The sequence below is a fragment of the Dermacentor andersoni genome, chromosome 1 (assembly GCF_023375885.2).
Source record: "Dermacentor andersoni chromosome 1, qqDerAnde1_hic_scaffold, whole genome shotgun sequence".
NCBI lineage: Eukaryota > Metazoa > Arthropoda > Arachnida > Ixodida > Ixodidae > Dermacentor > Dermacentor andersoni.
In genome coordinates this window covers 309,096,939-309,119,065 of record NC_092814.1, presented here as the reverse complement: position 1 = coordinate 309,119,065, position 22,127 = coordinate 309,096,939, and the positions used below count along the sequence as shown (strand labels likewise).

At 45.5% G+C, this 22,127-nt stretch overlaps 2 protein-coding genes across 4 annotated transcripts in view; one reads left to right on the top strand and one right to left on the bottom strand.

The window, feature by feature from the left end:
• LOC126548046 (sodium-dependent multivitamin transporter-like) overlaps positions 1–9,268 on the bottom strand; it is a 35,478-nt gene extending 26,210 nt beyond the window's left edge. The window contains exons 1-2 of one of the 3 annotated variants that reach the window (XM_055063370.2): positions 8,236–9,268; positions 3,079–3,144 (exon numbers count right to left, since the gene is read on the bottom strand). In XM_055063370.2, the coding sequence (XP_054919345.2) occupies positions 3,079–3,144; positions 8,236–8,571 (402 nt within the window). In that variant the 5' untranslated portion in view covers positions 8,572–9,268. The remainder of the gene's footprint in view (positions 1–3,078; positions 3,145–8,235) is intronic. The other 2 variants (XM_055063371.2, XM_055063372.2) reach the window with 2 other exon arrangements.
• Positions 1–22,127, top strand: part of LOC126548047 (zinc finger CCHC domain-containing protein 24-like) — a 226,764-nt gene that overhangs the window by 43,558 nt on the left and 161,079 nt on the right. The gene's annotated exons all lie outside the window — the stretch shown is intronic.

Genomic DNA, 22,127 nt, shown 5'->3' with positions numbered 1-22,127 from the left:
GAAGTTGTTTTGAAGAGGAATATGCTATTTACAATACTGCGCAGTTTTACACAGTGTAGTTTTGCGCCACCTTTGACGTACTGCGTGGGTTATGATCTAGCTGGACTGAAATACTCCTTATTTTTAATACTCTTACTTTCTTAGTTCATTTATTCCCAGTTCGAGGGATGCTTCTCAGCTGCAACAGCGGTGAATGTTCTGGATCAGCTTCGTGTGTGCGGTAGAGAAAAACTTTCCCCATTGAACATTTTCTTTTTTGTTTTTTTATGGCGTTGAGTTTGATACACTAATCGCTGACGCAAACTTTGATGCGCTCTATTAAGTTTACCAAGGGTTATGTAATATATTTATCGACGGTGGGAATTATGCTGTGACACAACCATAAAATTGCTCTTGCCTTGTTGTTTTTTTCATATGAGCTAGACATGACACCGTAAATCCCTCTGTACTTCTCAACAAGCTGCAACTAATGAGTTTTAAAGAGAAGTTTGCAGCTTTCTTTTTCCAATGCCATTTGCAGAAAGCTATCAAGCAGTAAAATCAGGAAATCTGACGAGCAAAAAAAATATAGGTCATCAATTATGGAATTACCCAGGGATCTACCATTGGACCATTTGTGTTTGAACGCACGCACAAATGATCTCAATACGTTACCACTGTCTTCCCTTTTTTTACAAGTACGCTGATGATACTGCGTTAGTGTATCCAGACACGTCGTACGAGAGGGGCAGTGACATGTACACAACATGATGTTAACAGCATTACGGGTTGGATGTATCATTGTTACATATTTGTCAACCAAAGTCAACCAAAAAAGTCGTCTGCATAAGGAGCCTTATAAACACCTTGATTTTAAGTGTAGTCTTTACCTGCACCAAAACTGTGGGCAATGTTGCAGGTGCTCGCCGTTAGAGTACAGTGGGGCTCCTAAGTACCATGGCCTACATGCCGGGGAATTTTTTACCTGAGAAAAACAGGTCTAGCAAGTTTACAAGATGCTATAGGGGCAGTTCCAGCACACGTCTACAGGCTATGCTACGGAGAAAACCTTCAAACGTTTACATGTCACAAAGAGAAAGTGCAATTCGATGCGCTTCCATAGTTGACGGTGACTACTCTGAAAGTAGGCAGGCAAGAATCAAACAAATTAGGAAAATTGATAAGGATATTGACATGTCGTTCACGACTCCATAACAATGACAAGAATCAAATATTAAATTATGTTTGTGCACTAAACTTACAAGAATTCGTTAGACATATATATGCCATTCTTAGGTAGTAACGACAAGAAAGGGGGTTAACCGGGGGTCCCGATTTTTATTAATCATATCAAGAGAAGCAAACAATGACACCAAGGAAAACATAGGGAAAATTGCTTGTACGTACTAATTGAAATAAATAAAAGTAATTAATGGCAATGAGAGTGGATGAAAAAAAAAAAACGCGAACGTGTGATGCTCTCGTTCGCGTAATGCGAAGACGTGGGATGGTTCCGAACCTGCAGCAACTTGTTCTTTCATCCATTTTCATTGCCATTAATTACTCATTTCTTTATTTCAGTTAGTAAGTACAAGTAACATTCCCTATGTTTCCCTTGGTGTCATTGTTTGTTGGCTTTTCATGATATCCTTAGGTAGTATAACACATAATTTAAGATAACACTGCATAAAAATAAAACATCTCAGAAGACGGAGAGATACTGCATAAGTACAGTTTCGTACACATATTATGATAAAAGCACCAGCGAATTTCAAGTGCCATTCATGTTTAAATCTATCCCAAAAGAATTGATGCGCATTAAGAGGAAGCTTTAGCTCGGGCCCAACTCCGACGCGGCCTATTCAAATACACGTAGAACGCAGAAACGCTTTTTTTGAGATAACCGCTCGAGCGATTTTAATGAAATTTGTTACATTTGCGAGATGAAGTTAAATTCTAGTGACTGTTGGAAGCGCAATTTTGATTTAAGTCCTAAATATTGTTAAACAAATTTTCAAAACTTCGAAAGTGTGAAACAAAATAGAAGCACGAAGTTAAAAAATTATTTCTCTGCATCAAGAACAGATATCGCTGTTCTGTAAACGGCATCCATTAGATTATTCAAAGCGGAAAAATGCGATTTGTCAGTTTATATCTTACGTGAATTGGTTACGTTGTGTACTAGGGTTCTCCAAAAGCTGTATCTTCATACTACTGAATTTCTGAAGATTCACGTGTAACATATCAATTTTGTCCGCTGTAGATGTACTATTAGATGCAATTCACAGTATTGTGATATCATTTTTCATTGCTGAGTTATAGAATGGTAAACTTGATAGTTTCGTTTTCTGAAAATTTTCGATTTTTGCCAATTTTTAACAAAAAATTGACTACCTAAATCAAAAATTCGAAACCAACAGCAACTAGATTTGAATTTTTTTCTTTTAAAAGCAACACACCTCGTCAAGATTTGGCGCAGTGGTTGACGAGAAAAACGAATTCTGCTTTTATATGTGTTTAGATAGGAGCACCCGAGCTAACGCTTCCTCTTCACTGCTTTAGACAAGTGAAACGTTCGTTTGGAAAATGGTCAGCCAGACAAAGATATCAACTGTTCTTTTCTGTCGAGCTGCTCTTCCAGCTACGCTGGTGGCGTCAGAAAATCCGCACATTGTGTATTGTTTGTGTATTGCTTGGTGCTGCGTATTGATATTGTTTCTTTTGAGACGCATGGGTTCTCAATTTCTCCTTGAATTTCAGGGCATTGTACTTTGTTGCTCTGCCACGTTCTTTATTGGTACTATTGTTCAGACGGTGCGTGAACGATGAGCTTAGCGCCCACTCTCAAGGATGTGACTGATTAGGTTGACAGAATATGTACTTGTAAGAGCAACTTTTCTAATAAATTATTATTATTATTATTATTATTATTATTATTATTATTATTATTATTATTATTATTATTATTATTATTATTATTATTATTATTGTGCACTTTCCCGAGCAGCATTGCCTGAACTGACCCTCACGTTTCTTACAGCGCGGCTCGATAGAGAGCAATTCCGGTCGCATTCAGTCTCGTGAAACAGGAGTACTCACCGTTAGAATGAGGTAGATAACACACGCCGTCAACGAAATAAAAGCGTTGTATCTCATGCGAATGTACTGAAAAGCAAGATACACAGCATTTAAATGTATAAAATTAAAAAGAAACAAGAACACAACAACAAAAAATAGCATGTATGTGTCCCTTCGATACTATGCGTTAAAAAGCCAAAAAGAAAGGGGGGGGGGGGGAGGGAAGGATTTACGCTGTTGCTACACTGTTCGTACGAGCTTGCAACTATATTATTTAGGGTTCGGCGACTGAGTGTCTAACTTTCTAATTGATCGATTCTTGAGTTATTCAGGTATTATCATTTTCGCAGCGAACAAACGGTTGAGGATAGGTAATGAGCACAAAAAAAATCAGCCGAAGCCCTCGCTTGGCTTGCTCAACACTGAAAGAAGGAAACTGTGTGCGAGCACCTCTTCAGTCCAGCTGGCTTGACCGTTAATAAGCAAAGGAACCAACTACACGAGCAACCTTCTTTGCCTCCTTATAGCTTATGCGCTCGATTGCGTCTGTGTGAGTTTGATGTGCTTGGTATGCCTACTCACGCAAAAGATCGCTGTGTAGGACTCGATCTAAAAGGCATCGGACGATCGAAGTATAGTACGGTTACTTTTATTTTTTGCAAACTTAACTCACATAAATAAACAGTTTAGTTTACTTTTTATTTACGCACAAACTATAGATACACAAGTACGAATACTCGATGAAAGCTTTCCGATTAATTGCATCGAAATTTTTAGTCCATCCACGTATGTATTTATGTTTTGTTTACTTTTGCGCGTGTTCTTTAACGAGTATGTGACAGAAGCAGGTGGCCTATATACTGGTCTGCGGCCTGTACACTGTTGCGCAGAACGCGACATAGAGAGAGACACTCGACAGTTGTTCCCAGTGGCCTCGTCATGGGAAACGGCAAGGACAGTGTAAACGTTAGGAATTCTGTATACGAATAGATCCAGAACCTTTAGAATCGCGCGAATTTGAAGGGAAAGCGGGATGGCCTTGAGCTGAGCAAAATGTGAACTCTCGATTGACGTACACCTCAGAGAGAAATGTTAATTGATTAATAATCGTATTCACCATGTTGAACAGTGTAAGTGGTTTGAACTACGCATATTATAGTCTCCAGAAGCTACAAGTAACCCTCAAAGGAAGTAACGCATTATACTTTTTATGCAACTTTTATTTCCACATTTTTGTTTCGGTGTCGCACACGCGCACGTGCACGCACGCACGACAGAATGAGCTGGTCTGGCTTTTCTCTTATCTTCGGGGTGTGTGGAATGGGGGGGGGGGGGAAGCGTATTCGTACGAATTCGCTCACGTGGGTGGTTTGCCTCGTTACAGTTGATGGTTCGGCGCCCGCTTTTCGTGATAATAACCGGTATGATAGGGAGACAATCTCAGCAACAATGGCCGACTGTAGGGGGGGGGGGGGGGGCACTCACACAAGAGGAGCTATTTGAATGTGGGCCAGCATTGTGTTGTGATCGGCCATCGACAGGACTGTTTTGGAAAATTGTGTTTCGGCGTTTTTGTCGCTGGTCTCTCGAGTTACCATAGTAAAGTCATTAGCTGCACGAATGAAGACTTGCACGCTGTGTGCGCCTTAATTAGGCCTACGTTCGGCGCTTTGCATTTTGATTCAGCGCCACGGATTTTGTTGCCAACGCTGTTTCACGTCTGTTTCTTGTCTTCGCTGTGGGTTAGTTGTGCGTAATTGCTGGTCGCATTCGATGTTGCCAGCTTTTTCTCTGGCCATGTCGCTAAACCGAGACGAAGCAGTCACTAATTCTTCTCTAAAATTTGCTGCAAGGTCGCTGAAATTGTCATTAAACTCTCGAGTGAGTTTAAGGTATTGCAGGCGTGTTGTAACGCTATATTGTATAGGTTAACATGTTGCAGCGTCACACATCTATCGAAAAGATTCACGATCACCTAGCGTCCGCGCAGGTGACCAATAAGCCGTGACTTTACCAGCAGCATGTACAGGGCTTTTACTGAGCTAATATATGTGCTAAACGGTGGATGATGAGAGCTGAAATACTGCGTTTTTCCTGAGGTTGTAAAGAAATTACAAATTCAGCTCAGCTGAAAACACCTGATGGTTACCCGATATCCCTAGCGCGAGAACGCACTTGGTCCACGTCATGTCCGAAAATTATTTTCAGCACTCGAGAAAGGGGAACTAAACGCCGCGACACACAGTTATAGTCATGCTGTTAACACAGAGATGACAATTGTGTGACCATACGTACAGATCAAATGCTACGTTACCGCCCACTGTTGGACGTTAAAGTCCCGTGAAGTATTGATTTGCTCGAAAGCCGTGACAAACGGAAGCAGTGCTTTCACGTGTTTCTACAGTTGATCTGCCTTATTATTCCCCTTCTGCGTTCTGCATTTCGTCTTAGAATTTATTGCAAGAGCCTTTGGTAATTTAAATTACTAGTACGTTTGCAAAACGTCCTACAACCGACGTTTATTCAGTGAAACTGCAGCACCCGCAATGTTAGGACCCATTCCGTTGGGTTCAATAGAGAATTTAAAACAAAGTTACATTTTGGGAGCGCAGTGAGAAGTCTGTTTCTCTCGACGCAACGAAGCGTAGCATATGGCCTCCGTGACTGGAGACCGCCGGGGCGCCGTCGTAATCGTAGATGCCACGCGCTGTTCTGTCAACTTGGTCGGGCCGCCTATACTAGCCCTGGCAAAATAAATTGCGTTCTAAAACGTCGCTTTTTCAGCAACTTTTCTCACTTCGAAGTAGCTATACAATGTCGGCGGCTCTTCTGTCAGCTCGCTAAATAAATGTCGCCGCTAGCTAAATAGAAAGCTTTGTAACTGAACAGACAATAAGCTGGCTAAGCCTAGCGACACGATTGCTGAAACGGCTACACTGGTCGCATTGAGCCGGTGTCAGCTTGCGTGATTGCACAAGCAGGCTTACGCTATAGGCTTGTCCGTACAGCTCGGCCGTTATTGACCACGAGGGGACACACATCTGTGCTAGCTATGTTGCTTTTCAACAAGTTCTTGTGCTTAGAGTTCTATTTCGATTAAACAATTCGTTTGCTGAAAATTGCAGTTTGACAGTGTAACTAGCAATTCATTTATGGAGAGACTACTCGACTCACCACCAATGCTACAGCTAGCAGAAGAAGAAAAAAGAAACAATAGATCAGTCACCAAGGTATAAATAAATGTAGCTGACTACAAGGACTCAGTCACTCGCAATGCCGTTAGGTGCAAGTGTGAATTTTTTTTAGTTTGACCCGGGTTACAGCGGAAGAACTCATATGAAAAGATATTATCCTCGATTCATGCCGCATCTGCTCCTCTGACTCTACCAAGTCATCCGAAGTCTTGCAATGCTTTATAACCAAGACATTAGGAGCAAACGTTTATTTTGAGCAAATGGTAAATGTATACTTTGGGATTCTTGTGCTTATCGCTGTAAGACTGATATTGCACCCGGAGCGCAATCTTTGTGTCGTTAGAGACTTTGTTATTGCTTTCGCTCCGCCGCCTTTCTACATTGTTTTTCTTCTGTGTTTCGTTTTCTGTCATCTCAAACTCCCGCTTTCAGAAAACGTTGCCTGTTTACAATTGCAGGAGTTTTTCTAGCCCGCTAGCTTCACTTTATATTTTTCTTCAGTGGAGCTTCAATATACAAGCGTGAACGGCACACTGTAGTTTCGAATGATGGTAGTAGCGGACATTTCTTCCTCTTTAAGGCACAATGAACAAGAAAAAGTTATCGTCGCTCTTTTACGTCAAATGAGGATGCCGCAGAAGAAAAGTGTTATGTCACATAGCGAAATACACTCCCAAGGAAACCACGTAGCATGCTTGCAAAAGACGCTGTTAACAGGGAAATAAGACCTAGTGAAACAAGTTTCTTTCGAACCGGTAAAACACTGGGGAATAAAGAAATTATCTGCAATAAAGTTTGCAGGCGATTGATTTATTAGTATTACTTATTATTTTTCCCGTAAATCCTGAGGTTTTCTCTTGCTGACATTTCTGTCATCATCATCATCATCCTACATATATGTTCACTCCAGCACGAAGACCTCTCCCTGCGATCTCCAATTACCCATGTCTATAGTCCTTTCTTATTATGTTTTTTCGACAATTAGCAGCAGTACTATTTCTACTCAAGTAAGATGGCAAAAGAGTATTTATAGGGTCTTTCTTCCTCTTTATATTCTCCCTTTCCCTTACTCCTAGTGCGGGGTGGTAAACTGGACGCTCCTTTGGTTGAAATCCCTGTCTTCCATTTCCTTGCTTTTTATCTTGTGCGCATAATGCTCATATTCACATCGCCGGAATAATCTAAGCGCATGCAGTCGTGGTTATATGCGTGAACTAGAATTGCGGCACGATCGTAGCATGAACAGAACTTGCTCCACGATTGAGTAGATCCAAACGATTTTCAGAAATGAAGCTGCAACTACTGTAATGACAGCCGCCCTAACCGCGCCCAGGAACGCAGGACGCGAGACTTAAGTTTATCTTGACGTCAACAGGTGGCGCAGCCACCGATGTGGCTCCACTTTTCAAAGCAGCTCCGCAGCTTGCGCGAAGGTCGCGGTGGGATTTGTACGAAGGAACAAGGCTGGCGTTGGGCGGCGCAATTGCACAAATAAACCCCGACGCGCTTAAAGAGCGGGCCATTGGCTTTATCACACCGTGGGGTGGCCAACAGAGAGGTCATGACGATAGAGCCGGGGCACGCTGCCAGTCGCGATGGCATTTGTTTTGGAAACACGTGTGCAACAAGGCAATGTGGAACGTCCCAAATGACGGGCTTTGAGGCTTCGCGCGTAGATGACTACGCAGGGCGTGCGTAACCGTGAGAGGGCACGCTATTTAGAGAAGTCACCGTAGCCTGAAACAGCGTGCGCGAAGAGAGACGGCAAGAATCGGGTAGGACGAACACTGCAACTGTGAACTTGCACGCACGTTGATGATACAACTGCGCGCGCGACTGTCCGATCCTCTCCTCCGTTTCCTTCGCCGCACGCGCTATTTCGCGCTGTGCATTCCGAGATGACGGCGACACGCCAGCCCAATCACACCCCTAGGGTTTTCCTATAGGCGCCTCGACGTTCCACCGCGCGTCTTTCGGGGCTTGCCTCGAAAATGGAGGTGACGCCGAGCCTGTAGAAGACGGGCACGACGCAGTACACGACCAGCGGCACCGCCGACACGGTGATCAGCACGTTCCAAACGAGGTGCAGGCCGTAGGCGTAGAAGTGCGCCGTCAGGGCCACCAGCCCCAGCGGCGAGGCGGTCGAGACGAGCACCGACACGGCCAGCGGCAGCACGCCCAGGCTGCGGTCGCCCAGGAACGCCTCGCGGCTCACGTCGTGGCCGCGGCGCTTGCGGCACGAGACGTACAGGCCCTGCGCCACGCCCAGCGCCATCAGGAGCGCGTAGAGCACGTAGTCGAGCACGTGCGGCGCTGCCATGCTGCTGCGGGGTCCCGTCGTCCCTGACGCCGGAGCAGCTCTCTACGCACGGGCGGACGCGAAAAAAAATGCGGCGCCCTGTCGCAATGCGCGTCGCAACCGCCACAGCTGCGCGGCCTGGTTTCCCTCCGTCCCGTGACTATCGATGGATGCTACGGGCTTGCCGGTGCGTCTCTTCCGTCCCTCCGCGATCGGCTGTGTGCGCGCGCAAAATTGTGCCGTCTTTATCGGCGCGTACTACATGCTGGGCGTACTCGCGGAGAATGGGTGAGAGGGAGGGATTTGGTTGGAGGGACGGCTGCCTCCAGGTTTGCTTACTTTTTTTTTTCTTGCTTTTTTTTTCTCTACGTACATGGGGCGTGATGGACATGGATGATGCTGGTCGATGTTGTGCTTGCCTCTTTTATGTGTTTTGTTATATACACGTTAAAGAAGTACGACGGAGAAAGCCAGATGTGAGATTCATGTAGCTATAATTTGGGCTGTTTGTGGGATATTTTACATGTTAGTGCTTAACTAGACCGTGTTCATTTCCCCGGCACGAGCTATTTTAATGTCTCTGTCGCATTGTGGCATTTCTCTTTTTTTTTTTCTTTCTGCTTTGTCGACCACTGTAAAATTATTTTTCATGCAGTGCGAAATCGACGTGTTCGCGACGCATGGCGTCGGTAATTGCTCCCAGGTATGTCAGATCCCGACATATTCATGCCTTCTATGTGACAACGTGAAAATGATGCTGCTTAACGAGTCAATATATTGTTACGTCAAAAAAAAAAACTAATTATGAGAAGGAAATTCCGGAAATCGAAACTTATGAATTCGCACTGTAATGTATTTTTTTTAAAATCTTCTATAGGTAACCACGTGGCGGTATTATTTTTCGGTGTTTCACTGTACTGTTCTTACTGTTTTCAGGCAGAGGCAAAGGAAACACGTGCATGTGGGGCTTCGTAGGTCAAGTGGTTGCTTCGTTTGGCTCGTGTGGTAAAAAAAAAAAAGGCAAATCAAGACTGCACCAGAATGTGTGCCGACAGCAGGGAGGTCGAGTTCCTTCCGATTGCGCTAACCACATTTTGCAAATGCAACGACCGCATTACATGCACTGTTGCCGAAATGTGTCCCAGAAAGTTGCGACGACAAGTATAGCGTTGTCGTCGTTGCTATAACATTCCCGCACAAGAGGAATGTATCTCTCCAGCTCTGTAAATAACACTATATGGGAGCCCTATAAGCTCGAGGAGGCAGACTGACTCTCAGAAGGCAGACCGTTGGTTATCGTAGTAGCCTTTTCAAGCTCGCCTACTTGTACGATAAGGCGTGCTTCTATCTACAGTCGACTCGCGTAGTGCGCATGCCAGTGCGTGCTAAGATACAACTTGATAAGCGTCTATCTGCAGATTTCCGAGTCAGCTTTTTCTCGGGCGGCCGCCTTTGTCGTGACTGCGTCATTCCGCAAGTCCAGAGGTCGCGGTAGGATACGCGACGTTGGTTATAAACAATGGTGCATTGCAACAAGTCACTTTTCGTAAGGAACATATTTTCGATATACTATGTTTATTAGAATTTTGTCTACTCTTAGACGCAATCATTACAATTCTGAAATTACCGGTGAAAAGACCGTGCTGGGCTGGTTTTTGTCACGTGTTTTTTATTCTTATCTGCAAATTTGGCAAGCCGTCTGAGTAGCACCAGCGCCGATGTTTCTAATATGTTATTGTACCTATATCCCGTCACGCTGCCGCAGGCGCGAATAAACTTCATTTCGGAGACCAAGCTGCTGATGCCCGAAAGTGGGCGGCCACCCTGTTCCAGCTAGCCGTGGCCCTGTGCTGATAGCCTGGTCCCTGTTCAACAGGCGTAGTTGGTCCGAAGGTTTTGGGTTTGTCAGCTACGCCTCCCTCTGGTCTTCTCTTTCTGCTTCAATAGGCGTTGTTTCTCGGATTCTTTTTGCATTCCCAGATCATGTAGCGAAGGGTGTTTGGTGAATTGCAGAATCGGCAGCCTCTTGTAAATGTTAAGGGCTACATTGCGTGTAGTAGAGTGCCGTGGAGGTAATTGCCCACTTGAAGTAGGCGTAGCATGAAGGCTTCTTCTCTGTTAAGCCTGATGCGTGGTGGCGGATATTCACCCCTGTTCTTGTAATGTGCTAGAATGTTGTAGGATTTGTGTCATTTCGTCTTGTTCCGCCGCAGGAGAGAAAGCATTTATAGTGTCAAATAACATCAATGAAAAAAGGAGAGGCAGATCTCGGGAAGATCCGGAATAATTGTTATGCGAAGTATTTTGCAGGTATCTGACCACCCAGCATCGTCTGGGGTTCTGCAAAGAGTTACGCGTGACGGACCAACATATTTGTGCGTGCGCGCGCGCGCGCGCGCGCGTGTGTGTGTGTGTGTGTGTGTGTGTGTGCGTGCGTGCGTGCGTGCACGCACACACACACACGCACACACACGTTTGCGTCGCACACACGCAAGCGTGTGTGCGACGACCAGCAGCATGGCGACGGCAATGGCATCACGACTGACTTATTGTATTCCGGCGAAGAAATGCCAAAACCTATATCATCGTGAACTGGGCCTATCCCGAATGTAATGCATGAATAAATGGACGATCGCCAACACGGTGCAATGCCACAGGACGTCTCGAGGCGCTAGCTGCAAGGACAAGACTGCAGATAACAGGTCGACCACGTATGAAAATTGGCGTGCGTGAACGTGTGCTCTCGCTTTTTAATGAACGTTTTGCTTCGTGAAGTGGCGCATGTGAAAAATCGTCGGTAAGCGCCAGTTGGCGTTGACAGGAAAGAAGTAAGGGAGAAATGCGAAGACGCTGTAGTAAACGGTCGCGTTTTTGATTCTCGCCACCACAAACGATAAGTCGCCTTCACGCTGAGGACTGCTCAGGCTGTAATTATTACCGTGTCGTCCTGCCCCGTTTTTCAACCGAAAAGCTCGTCGCGAACTCTGTTCTTTTATTTCGTTTTTCCTTATTTTTTTTATGCACACCTAGCTGGTCTTAGAGATGCCCCAATGAATGTAATAAAACTCAAAGAGATAAGCTCGATTGGACAATTTCAAAAGCCACCAGTGTGGGTGGTTGCCTGCAATACCTGCAGACCCCTTCATCATGCATTATGATCGACTGTCGATAGCGATGTGAACCATACATAATTTTATTCCAGGGTGATTGAGATTCCACTGAAAGCAAATTAAAGCGGTAGAATGACTGTTTGTGCATTTTATGCTGAGTCATCAGAGTTACAGGGTACCTAAATGTTTGAATATTGTAAAGTCAGTGATGCTACGTTTCTTCAGAGAAAAGATTGAATCACCCGCTCGAATTAAATGCTCACGTTATTATTAGCGGCAAGCATCTCAAGAAAGAAAAAAAAAAAAAACATATTTCGAGGTTGCTGCCGACATGTCCCACGTTCGAACGTCACGTAAAACACGGTAGTGCCTTCACCAAAGCGGTTCTCTGTAACGATACATATCACTCGGAAGTAAAATAGAAGTAATTTAGGTTAGAAGGAAGGAAGGAAGGAAAAAGTAGAGAAGGAAAGGCAGGGAGGTTAACCAGTTTAGCGTAACCGGCTTGCTACCCTACACATGGGAGAGGGATGGGGGCGATGACAGATGGGGAAGGGGGAGAGAGAGAGAGAGCACATAGCACAACACACAAACATCGTCCGGTAGAGTCCATCAATCTGGCATTGTACGTGATAACACTGTCAGAGCCGCTTGTCCAATCCCGTCTCTTTCAAAAACTGAAGTAGTCCCTTCGTCGCCTTCACCTGCGATGTCTTCTGTCGGCGGCATGTGAAAATCGTGTCGAGGGACAATGGTCTAGTGTCAAGGTGCGCGAGAACGGATGCCAGGGACTGTCGCTGAACATTATATTCAGGACAGTCGCACAGAATGTGTTGCAGCGTCTCCTCGCAAAGACAGGCATTGCAGAGAGCGTTGTCGGCCATTCCAATGCGGAATGAGTAAGATTTCGTGAAAGCCACCCCTAACCATAAGCGATAAAGCAGAGTCGCCTCGCTTCGGCGGAGTCCAGTTGGCATATAGAGATGCATCAAAGAGGGCAGGTGGTATTGACGGTTGCTCTGGTTGGTCTGGCTGTTTGGTGTGCACCATGAAGAGAGCGTCATCTCCTGTGCAAGCACTCGAAGTCTGCTAGCTGCGTCGGATCGTGAAAGCGGTATGGCCTCTTCTTGTGCGTCTTCAAGAGCTGCCCGAGCGGCATTATCGGCGTCTTCGTTTCCAGTGACGCCGCAGTGACTTGGCAGCCACTGAAACGTCACGTGGTGTCCTTTCTCCTGTGATGTATGGAGTAGGCATCTAATATCGAATACGAGCTGTTCGAATGGCCCGCGACGCAGAGCTGATAGTATAGATTGTAGGGCTGCCTTTGAGTCGCTGAAGATGGACCATTGTCGAGGTGGCTCCCGACTGACGAAACGGAGTGCAGCGCGAAGAGCAGCTAGTTCAGCAGATGTCGACGTTGTCGGGTGGTCAGTCCTGAAGCTGATGGTAATAGCACTGAAATGGCGAAAATAGATCGCGTCCACAAATGTGGACGCCGTGACTGAAAGGAATAATGTTGGACACGAGGCCGACGCGGTGTTGTGATAGACCCAGTGCCTGCGGAAGTTAAGATGAAGCTGATATGGCAACCCGAATGCATGGAATGTATATCTACATACGGGAAGCGTTTCAGGTGTTCGCGAGGATGAACTCAATATCTGCAGATATGTGGTGGCCGGGTTTCAGTTACGGCACAAATGCGCACTCTTAGTCGCGACGCTGTGCTGCCACTTGCTGACGGAGTCTGTGTCAGCGACACCACGCACCTTCTGAAACGTTTGTGGCTTACAGAGCCTAGCATTCATGCCTGGCAGGACACCGTTTTGTCTATAATACAGTGCAACAGAGTCGGACACATTTCGTCCTCGCTGCTGTAAGCCACGCTGCGAGGGTTTGTCGCCGCTTTGGTCACTCAGCGGAAGAACGTGCGACGACGTGCGCCGATAAATTGTGGCATCGCATGACACTACCTGATCATGCTTTTCACGAACGTAATACGACTGCCGCAGAGGTCCTCGATGCAACGGCTGACCTGCCAGGGGTTGTGATCTGTGTGTCTAACGTAGCAGACAAGGTATCGGATGTCGAGTCCGAGATATCCGTCTGACGAAAGGGCCGGCCGTGCAGCGGCATACGGTTCCTCAGCGAGATGCGGGCGTCTCCTACACCTGTGCCAATGGCGAGTCATCAGGAGAACTTCAGCCAGAATGCTCCTGCGGAAACTTCCGACGAAGAGCCTCCTAAATTCGAATGATGCTCGCTTCAGACGGACGTGTCTACGCGGACTTACCGCAAACTAAGCGACGTGCATCGTGAAACTCGGAGATGAATGAGGTAGGCGACTCAACAAGCCGCCCTAGACGGTAACATTGACGGGTAATACACAACCACACAGGGAAGTGGAGACGTTTGAAATTAGGTGCGGCGTTGGTGTGGGGGATGATTCACCCACTCCTTGCTCACCAGATTGCCCTGCGTAGCCCGGAGGCAAAACGATGCGTAGTCGCCATGGCGCAGTCCCAGCAACTTATTTTTGCAACGCTTAACGCAAGCGGGATCTGGTCCCGAAAGAAACAGGCACAACTCCATCGGCTCTGTTCAGCATGCATTTCGTAGCGGTTCAGAAAACGACGATGGAAAGTGATGAGGAGACTGGGGTGGCTTTGAGGCTATTTCTATGTCAGCATAGTGTATTTGTGTCAGACTCCGTTGGCCTTTTGGCGGGCCGTTCTTTGGGGCACAGGGCGAATGGACCTCATTCCGCTGTAGCTTATAACGTTGAAACCAAGGAGCGGATTAAACAGTGTGATTTTATGTTGCATGGTGTGTCATGGCGCCTTATCAATACATATTTTTAATGATGCACCGCGGGCCAATAATTTCTTTGAGAGCATGGCGAGCTTACTAGGGAATGTGACCGTATAACGTTACGCTGATCGGCAATTCCAACTGTGTGTGCGATCCGAATGACTATGTGCGATAAGAGTGGCCTAGCAGCAAAAGTAGGGGGGCAGGAGTGCTCTCTCCTATGGTTGACAATGTGAGTCTGATAGATATAGATGTCTAGTAACGAGACCTATGGTAGCAAGTGCGCACGACTTCATTGCATTTATGCTTAATCGGTCCTTCTCTCCCGTGAACTGTCGTGTAAAACAACTTCTTTCTTTCTTTTCTTCTTTCTTTCTTTCTTTCTTTCTTTCTTTCTTTCTTTCTTTCTTTCTTTCTTTCTCAGATCCCTGCATTGCTATAGAGCATAATGTCAATTGCACTCGTTTGAATTTCAGATCGAACTTGGCACTATGGAAACTTAACTCGTCACTTATAGGGAGCTTACTACTCGTGCACGCATGACAACCTTCAAGCAGGACTTTGATTTCGGGGAGTTGGTTCAAAGTCAGTTTGGGAATGCAGCGCAAGGAAGAGAGAGAGACAAATGAAACACGGGCGCTCGCGTGGTGTCCCGTGTTTTCTTTGTCTCTTTGTCCCTGTCTTCCTTGCGCTGCATTTCCCGACTAACTCAGAACGTCATTGTTGTTCATATATGCCTTTATTTGCCTCTTGGGAGTTTCTCAAACGAGAAGCACGGCCAATAACAGTAGAAATTAAATCCGGGAGGTCGTGGTATATAAACTTTGAAGGAAAGTGTTGCCAAAATCTTCATGATCTTTATGATTTAGAATGTCAGGTGCCTAGCGAAACTACTAGTGTAGACAGAATTGCCAATGCAACGTATCAACTCTAGAAGTATGACGCAATGCGCTACAAAGGTACCCGTGTTTCGTTCGTCTGATAATCGTGCTTTGTATTCGGAGGAACTAACACACCAAGCTTTATTCGATGAATACCTCAATGCAACAAACGTAATAATGCCAGATATTTTTTTTAAATGCTCATAAGTATCTAACACAAGGCAAATCCCCGTACTTGACGCCTACTACACGATATTATTTAGCCCCCTTTCTGATACCCAAAATGATTATCTTGTGGTGCGCTTTGTTTCCTCTTGTGACTCATTTAACTGAAGAAGATTATGCTGCTATTAGAATATGTCGGCAAACTCACTTATGAGTCGACTCACCCAGAATCAGTCTGACCCGTAAGTTTGAGTCCGAGTGAGCCCGGCTAAGTAGAATCTCGGCGAGTCTGAGCCGGAGCGATTTCTAAGCAAATATTTATTTTGTGAGCAAGTTTGAGTGAGCTCAGTTTCGAGCTATGCAATGACTGGTCCATTCCCTCAACAAGAGATAGAGCACGTCTTCAACCAGTTGCCTAAGTCGAAAACACGAGGTCCCGAGGACATTTCAGTCGCGTGTTCTATAAAGCCTTTAAATCTTTACTTTTCTCTGTACTATTCGACATTTTAAGAGTTAATTGTGATATTGAGACCCTTCCTCAACCATTCACAAGCAGCTACACAGTGTTTATTCCAAAACACACGGACAGAGAAAGCTGCAGGTTATACTGTCTAACGTTGATCACAAATTGTTTTTTTGCGAAATTATTGTCAAACTGATTGCGACTTGCGATGTCAACTCTTATTTCTTTTCAAAACACGTGGTCTAAAAGGTCCATCAGTACAAATAAGCGTACACATTGCCCGCGCAGTACTCGAGCATTGTTCCAGCTCTCAAGTGGTGCCTCCAGGTGGCCTAGCTTAGCTTAAGTGGTCGATCGGCTCTGTCATTATTTTCGGTTTTCTGTTCTCCAGCTCGCTGCAATTGGCTACACTATATTTAAATGCATTCAAGTGTGCTTCAATCATTGTTCGACTCGCTTCACCTTTCATGACCTGTGTCCAGTCGCTCCTCTGTGAAGCAAGGTTGACCTATCTCGCCACTTCTTTTTGCCCTTAATTTAGAACGACTATGCTGAAGCGTGATTCGCTCTTGTAACTTTTCAGTAACGTTTCAGGTTTCACTACATCAAATTAGGTAAAAGCCATCGCATATGCGGGCTAACTTGCTTCCTTTTGTATGGACAAGCCTAGTGATGAAACTGTGGTGTCGATGATGCAGGAAATCGGAACTGTCCTTGGATGCGCGATCCAACCGGATATTAAAGGATCGGTTCTGGGGTGTTATTTGGTCTGTGGCTGTTTACACCAACACAGTTCGCTGGCACTGTGTGGTCTTGGCGTTCTGTTGGAGGCGAATAAGCCAAGTGCGCATTATTGGAGAGAACGTATACTAACACTAAAGTGTAATTCCCAAATTTTCTTTCCTCATTATGTTTCAGTCTGTGCCAAACCTAAAGGGTGCAGTTTATCTTTGGTAGCAAAACACTTCTACGTACTAAAATACTTGGTTATTCTAGCATTTACATTAAGCAGTTTCACCGAATATTTGCAACCTTTACTTAGTCATGAAGTTATGAGTCAATAAGACGCAACATTCTTTCAGACCGGTTAGTCCAGGCGGCCTGGGACTGGTGCACCTTTATGTTAGACATGTAGTGTCCTCTTCCTCTGCTTCTTTTTTCGTCTTTTTTTCATGACTGCTATAATTTACTGATCCAGGAGTTCTCGCAGGCGACTATCGTGGACGTTTTGCCAAATTTAGTGCTTTCGTCAAGTTAAGCTGCGCGCCCCTATCTGCGGGGATTCGCTCATGAAGTGTACTTTTTAGTGCATTTTGGGCAATTAGGGTCTCAAATAAACATTAGCTTTATCTCGCGTAAAAATGATGTATAATGATATAATAGATATACTTTTTTGGCCTCTGTTGTACCGCTCGCTACACCTGCCTTAGCTTATCTGGACATGATGTGCTTGCACGAGTTCGTAAAATGCATATTTCTCCGCACTTCGAGACATTGCTCTATAAAGTGGATAGTGAAACGCTACCTACTAAAACATTGTTCTATATAGTGCATGCGGAAACGATACCTACTGAAGCTTGCTTAAGTAGTAAATTTATCTTTGGGTCTTCGATTAACTGTCATTGTCGTGTGTACACGAACAGTGTTTTATTAGCCGCAGGGACGCCATATAATTAAAAAAAGCAAGTTCGATCAATTTTAATAGCATGTACAATATACCACGTCATGTTAAAGCAACCATGTGCCTTCTCACATGTTGCTACTTCTGGGGTGACATAGTTTACAGAAAACTCGCATGTTTGATAGGAATGCAAGACCAATTGGTTCTTCAAAATCATATTTCATTTACTTCCAGCACTGGTATCCGCTGAAATCCGAACTCATATTTTCTGTATGCATTAGTAAGGCATCCGTAATGCGTTACATGTATTCATAATTAATGATCATGTGTAGAGAGAGAGAGAGCGAGAGAGAAAAGGGGAAATCAGTTAGGCTCACCAGATGGGAACATCCGGTTTGCTGCCTTACACTGGCGAACGGAGGAGGAGCAGGTGACGAGATAATAAAGTAGAGAAGAGGAGAAAGGGAGAGAGGGAGCGCAGACACACAATACCAGGCGGTAACTATCACCGCAGACTACCACAGCACATTAGCACTTCTAGCACTATGGACATCAATTCAGGCTACAGCCGCTAGCACAGGTCTTCTGACCTTAGAAACTGCGACAGTGCCCTCTCTAAGCTGCGATAGCTTGTGAGTTCATCATTCTAAAATGATTTCCTCTCTTACCGGTCTTCGGTCAAAGCGCGCTATCGCGCTTGCGAGCAATTGTCTAGGTAAATTGTAGCAAAGACAGTCACACAGAAAGTGTTGAAGTCTCCTCGGTATACCATAGTCATCACACGAGGCGTTGTGGGACCATCCGATTTGAAAAGCGAAATATTTTGTAAAAGCCACTCTTTACCATAGCTAACCAAGAAGGGCAGCCTCGCGTTGGCAGAGTTCGCCTGGGATACGAAGGCGTCCAGTTATGAAGATTACAGATGGTGCAGCCAGCTGCCTTGAAAGGAAGGGATGTTCCACATGGAGAATGTGATACCTTGTGTGAGCACTGGAAGTTTCTAGTGGCATCTGTCTTTTTGATGTCTTGAAGAGCCGACTAGTAGCGTTATCGGCGCGTTAGTTACATATGACGCTCCAGTGACTTGGAAACCACCGAGATGTCACGTGATGACCTTTCTTGGCCATGGTATGGATTAGTTCTCTAATCTCAAATACCAGTTGTTCGTGTGGTACGCGCCGCAAGGCTGATAGTAAAGACTGCAGTGCTTCCTTCGAGTCACTGAATATGGACCACCTTCGACATTGTCCGTGGCTGACGAGACGAAATGCAGCGTGAAGTGTTGCAACTTCCGCATTCGTCGACGTCGTTGGGTTGCACGTCTTCAAACTGATGGTGGTGGCTCTCCCGGGGAAAGCCATGGCTCTAGGCAAACATTGCAGAATTGCTGATCCATCAGTGTAAATATGTACGTGGCCGGCGTGGCCGGCGTACCTCTCGTGCAAAAGGAGCAGATATAGTTGTTTAAGAGACAGGAGATGACAGCTCAGACGTTTTTTTTTTTTTTCTGATTCCTGGTACGGTGAGGAGCACTGCATGTCGAACCAAGCAGCATGGAGGAAGTGATGGGTTAGTTGCGGTTGTGAAGCCTGATGGAAGGCTGGTGTAATAATCTGAAATTGTATCACAAAACGATGTCTCCGGTCTTTCTGAAGGTAGTGTTGCAAGATGGTCAGAACGCGCTGTGCCAAAGGGCCTAATGTACACACTCAGAACCACCACCCCAATGTGCGTTTGAATTGGTTGGTCCCGGGCGATTGTAACAGTCACCGCTGTTGACGCCTATTTTGTCAACCCAAAACGAACTCTGAGAGCCCGAGCTTGAATAAACTGTAGAACACGAAAATTGTACCCCAAGCTTTAGTCAGTACGGGCAAACCGTATCTCAATATGCCAAGAAAGGGTGCCCTGCACAATTCCAACGTTTTATGCACTGACATTCCCCAAGTTTTTCAGCCTTGGAACTTGTAAAGCTGAGCAATTTCTGTCATGCGCCGTTCCAAGCAGGTCACCCGCGGAATCCATGAGATGTTTCTATCCATAAGTGTGCCAAGAAATCAGTGAGTCTTCACATAAGAAACGCTTTGACCGTTTATAGAGACGATGTATATATGTGTCATTGGTTTGTGAGTGAATGCCACCAGTGCACATATGTCTGATGAGATTTCGAAACCCTTGTTGCGGAAGTACACCGCTGTCACAGTGGCAGCTTTCTGAAGCCTTCAAGCCCGATGTCCAGGAACTTATGTCGTCTGCTTATACTGATATCTTCATCGCTGCTGGCAGATGTTCAACAAGACCAATGAGTGTAAGGTTGCATAGGGTGGTGTTTAGTACACCGCCTTGAAGGACTCCCTCAACGTTTTAGTGTCGCGCGCTTTTGCCATCGTCAGTACACACAAAGAACTATCTCTTAAATAGGCGATCAGAAATCCATTGAAATATTTGACCCCCAAAGCCAAATGCTCGATACTCTCGATGCTCTCAAGAGCGTCGGGAATAGCCTCGTGATATATTATCATAGGCTCCCTGAGATTCAAGAACAGAGCTGCAGATAATCGTTTAGGTGACCTTTGGTGCAGGACACACGTAGCGAGATCATCAGCATTGTCTAATGATGGGCGGTGTTGTTGTAAACCAGCCACGCAATTTGTGTACATGTTGCGAAGTTCTAGGTATCACTACAAGCGGGCAAGGGTGATCTTTCCCATTAGCTTTCGCACACAACCGGCCAGCGCTATTGGGTGGCATGAGGTAAGTTCGAGAGAGGACTTGCCGTGCTTCAGCACAGGGACCAAGCGATTTGTCTTCAACTCTTCGGGAACCATGCCGTCCTGCCAGGATACGTTGTAAAGATGTAAACGTTCTCCTCGTGCGCAGTCACTCAGGTCGCATAAAGCGCGATATGACACTGCATTTGGTCTAGGAGATGAAGAACGCCTGCATAGAACAAGAGCGGTCTCAAGTTACTCTATTATGTAGTGTTTATTTTGTGCTTGTAGACACTGCTATGACTGCTTCGGCCACGCATATGTATACAGTCTCTTTTTTTTTCTCTTTTTAAAAAATTATTTTAGACCAACTACGCCAAATGATGTATACCCCCAGGCGTGTACATAATTTGTAAAAAGCAGCGTTTGGAGCGGCCCGTACACAACGCCACGCTCATGACATCTTTCTTGGGAAAGCACGTTACAAAAATCGCAGTAACCCCTCCTCGCCCCCCACCCCCACCTTTGAAAAAAAAAAAAGATTATGCGGATCCCACGAACTGTAAAAATCGATGTTATGCGAATGCTGGTAGCTGGCTATTCAGCATCGTTTGGTGTTCTTCAGAGCGTTACTGGAAGGACGAGCATGTTTGTGTAAGGTGAGTAATTGAGTGGTTGACGACAGTAGCGCGGTGACGACGTCGATGACCACGACAACTTGACTGCGACAGAGATGATCATGATGTGTGATTTGCTGTTCTCCGATGAGCAAATGCTATGATGTTTGGCCCCACAGGCCACGACACAGTGATCTCGTGTGATATTCATGCCAATGCAGTACAATGCTCACAAATCCTGTTCACGCGACAAAATCATACGGATGCAGTGCGAGACGTATACGCAGTGATGACACGAGGGCTAGGGCGAAATATGATGCTTGTTGAGGGGAGAACGGTGAGAGGCGTAAGCACGGAGAAGTAGGACGCATATAAACACATTTACGCGTTCGGTATTCCTTGGGTCACAGTGGCATACACCCATTCTGTAGGATTAGCTAAGAATGTGCACACGCCTTGCGGCATATATCCAGCGGCTCAAGAACGGGCTAGCCCAACTGTAGGACATTTGACAAAATCAAATAATCAGTTGAATGCATGCGCTATTCTATTAAAAGGTCTGTGTGCTTTAGAGATACCTGTGAGCCGTCATTTTATTACTTTGCCGCGTTTTTTTGTTTTTTGTTCTTTTTTGTGACACAGAACAGAGATGCGCTCGCAGGCGCTACTTCGTCCTTTAAATGAGTGCCGACACAAAATTTGGAAGTCGAGTTAACGTGTGAGATCGATTTATGTTGGCACACACACATTGCCTGCAAGATATCAACGGCGAATATAGCTCAGAACATATTTAAAATCAATCTTAAAGTACGTGTCCACTGCCAACCGCGAAACGCAGCACCTCGCGACATCGACATCAAGGAAAGATTGTAAACAACCGAGAAAAGGATACGTCACGAGTTTGCGCTGCCGTCGGGGCGGGCCCGACGAGCAAATTTCTCGCCGCTCCGATCGTCCTGGTGTCTTTGTTTGTTTTCTTTTTTCTCCCCGGTCGTGACGCTGACCTCTTTCACCGCTGACGACGGCACAACAATCGGCTAAAATTTGTTTCAGACACGAAATAACTCATAGAGTAAAGTGACCGCGAAAGTGTGCATGTTGTAAAACGTTGCGCGATATAGTAAATCGCTGGCCTGATTTTTACTAGCAAGCGGTCAGCGAATCAATCGTCGCAGAAATCGTGTCTGCGAAGCGGCTCGCT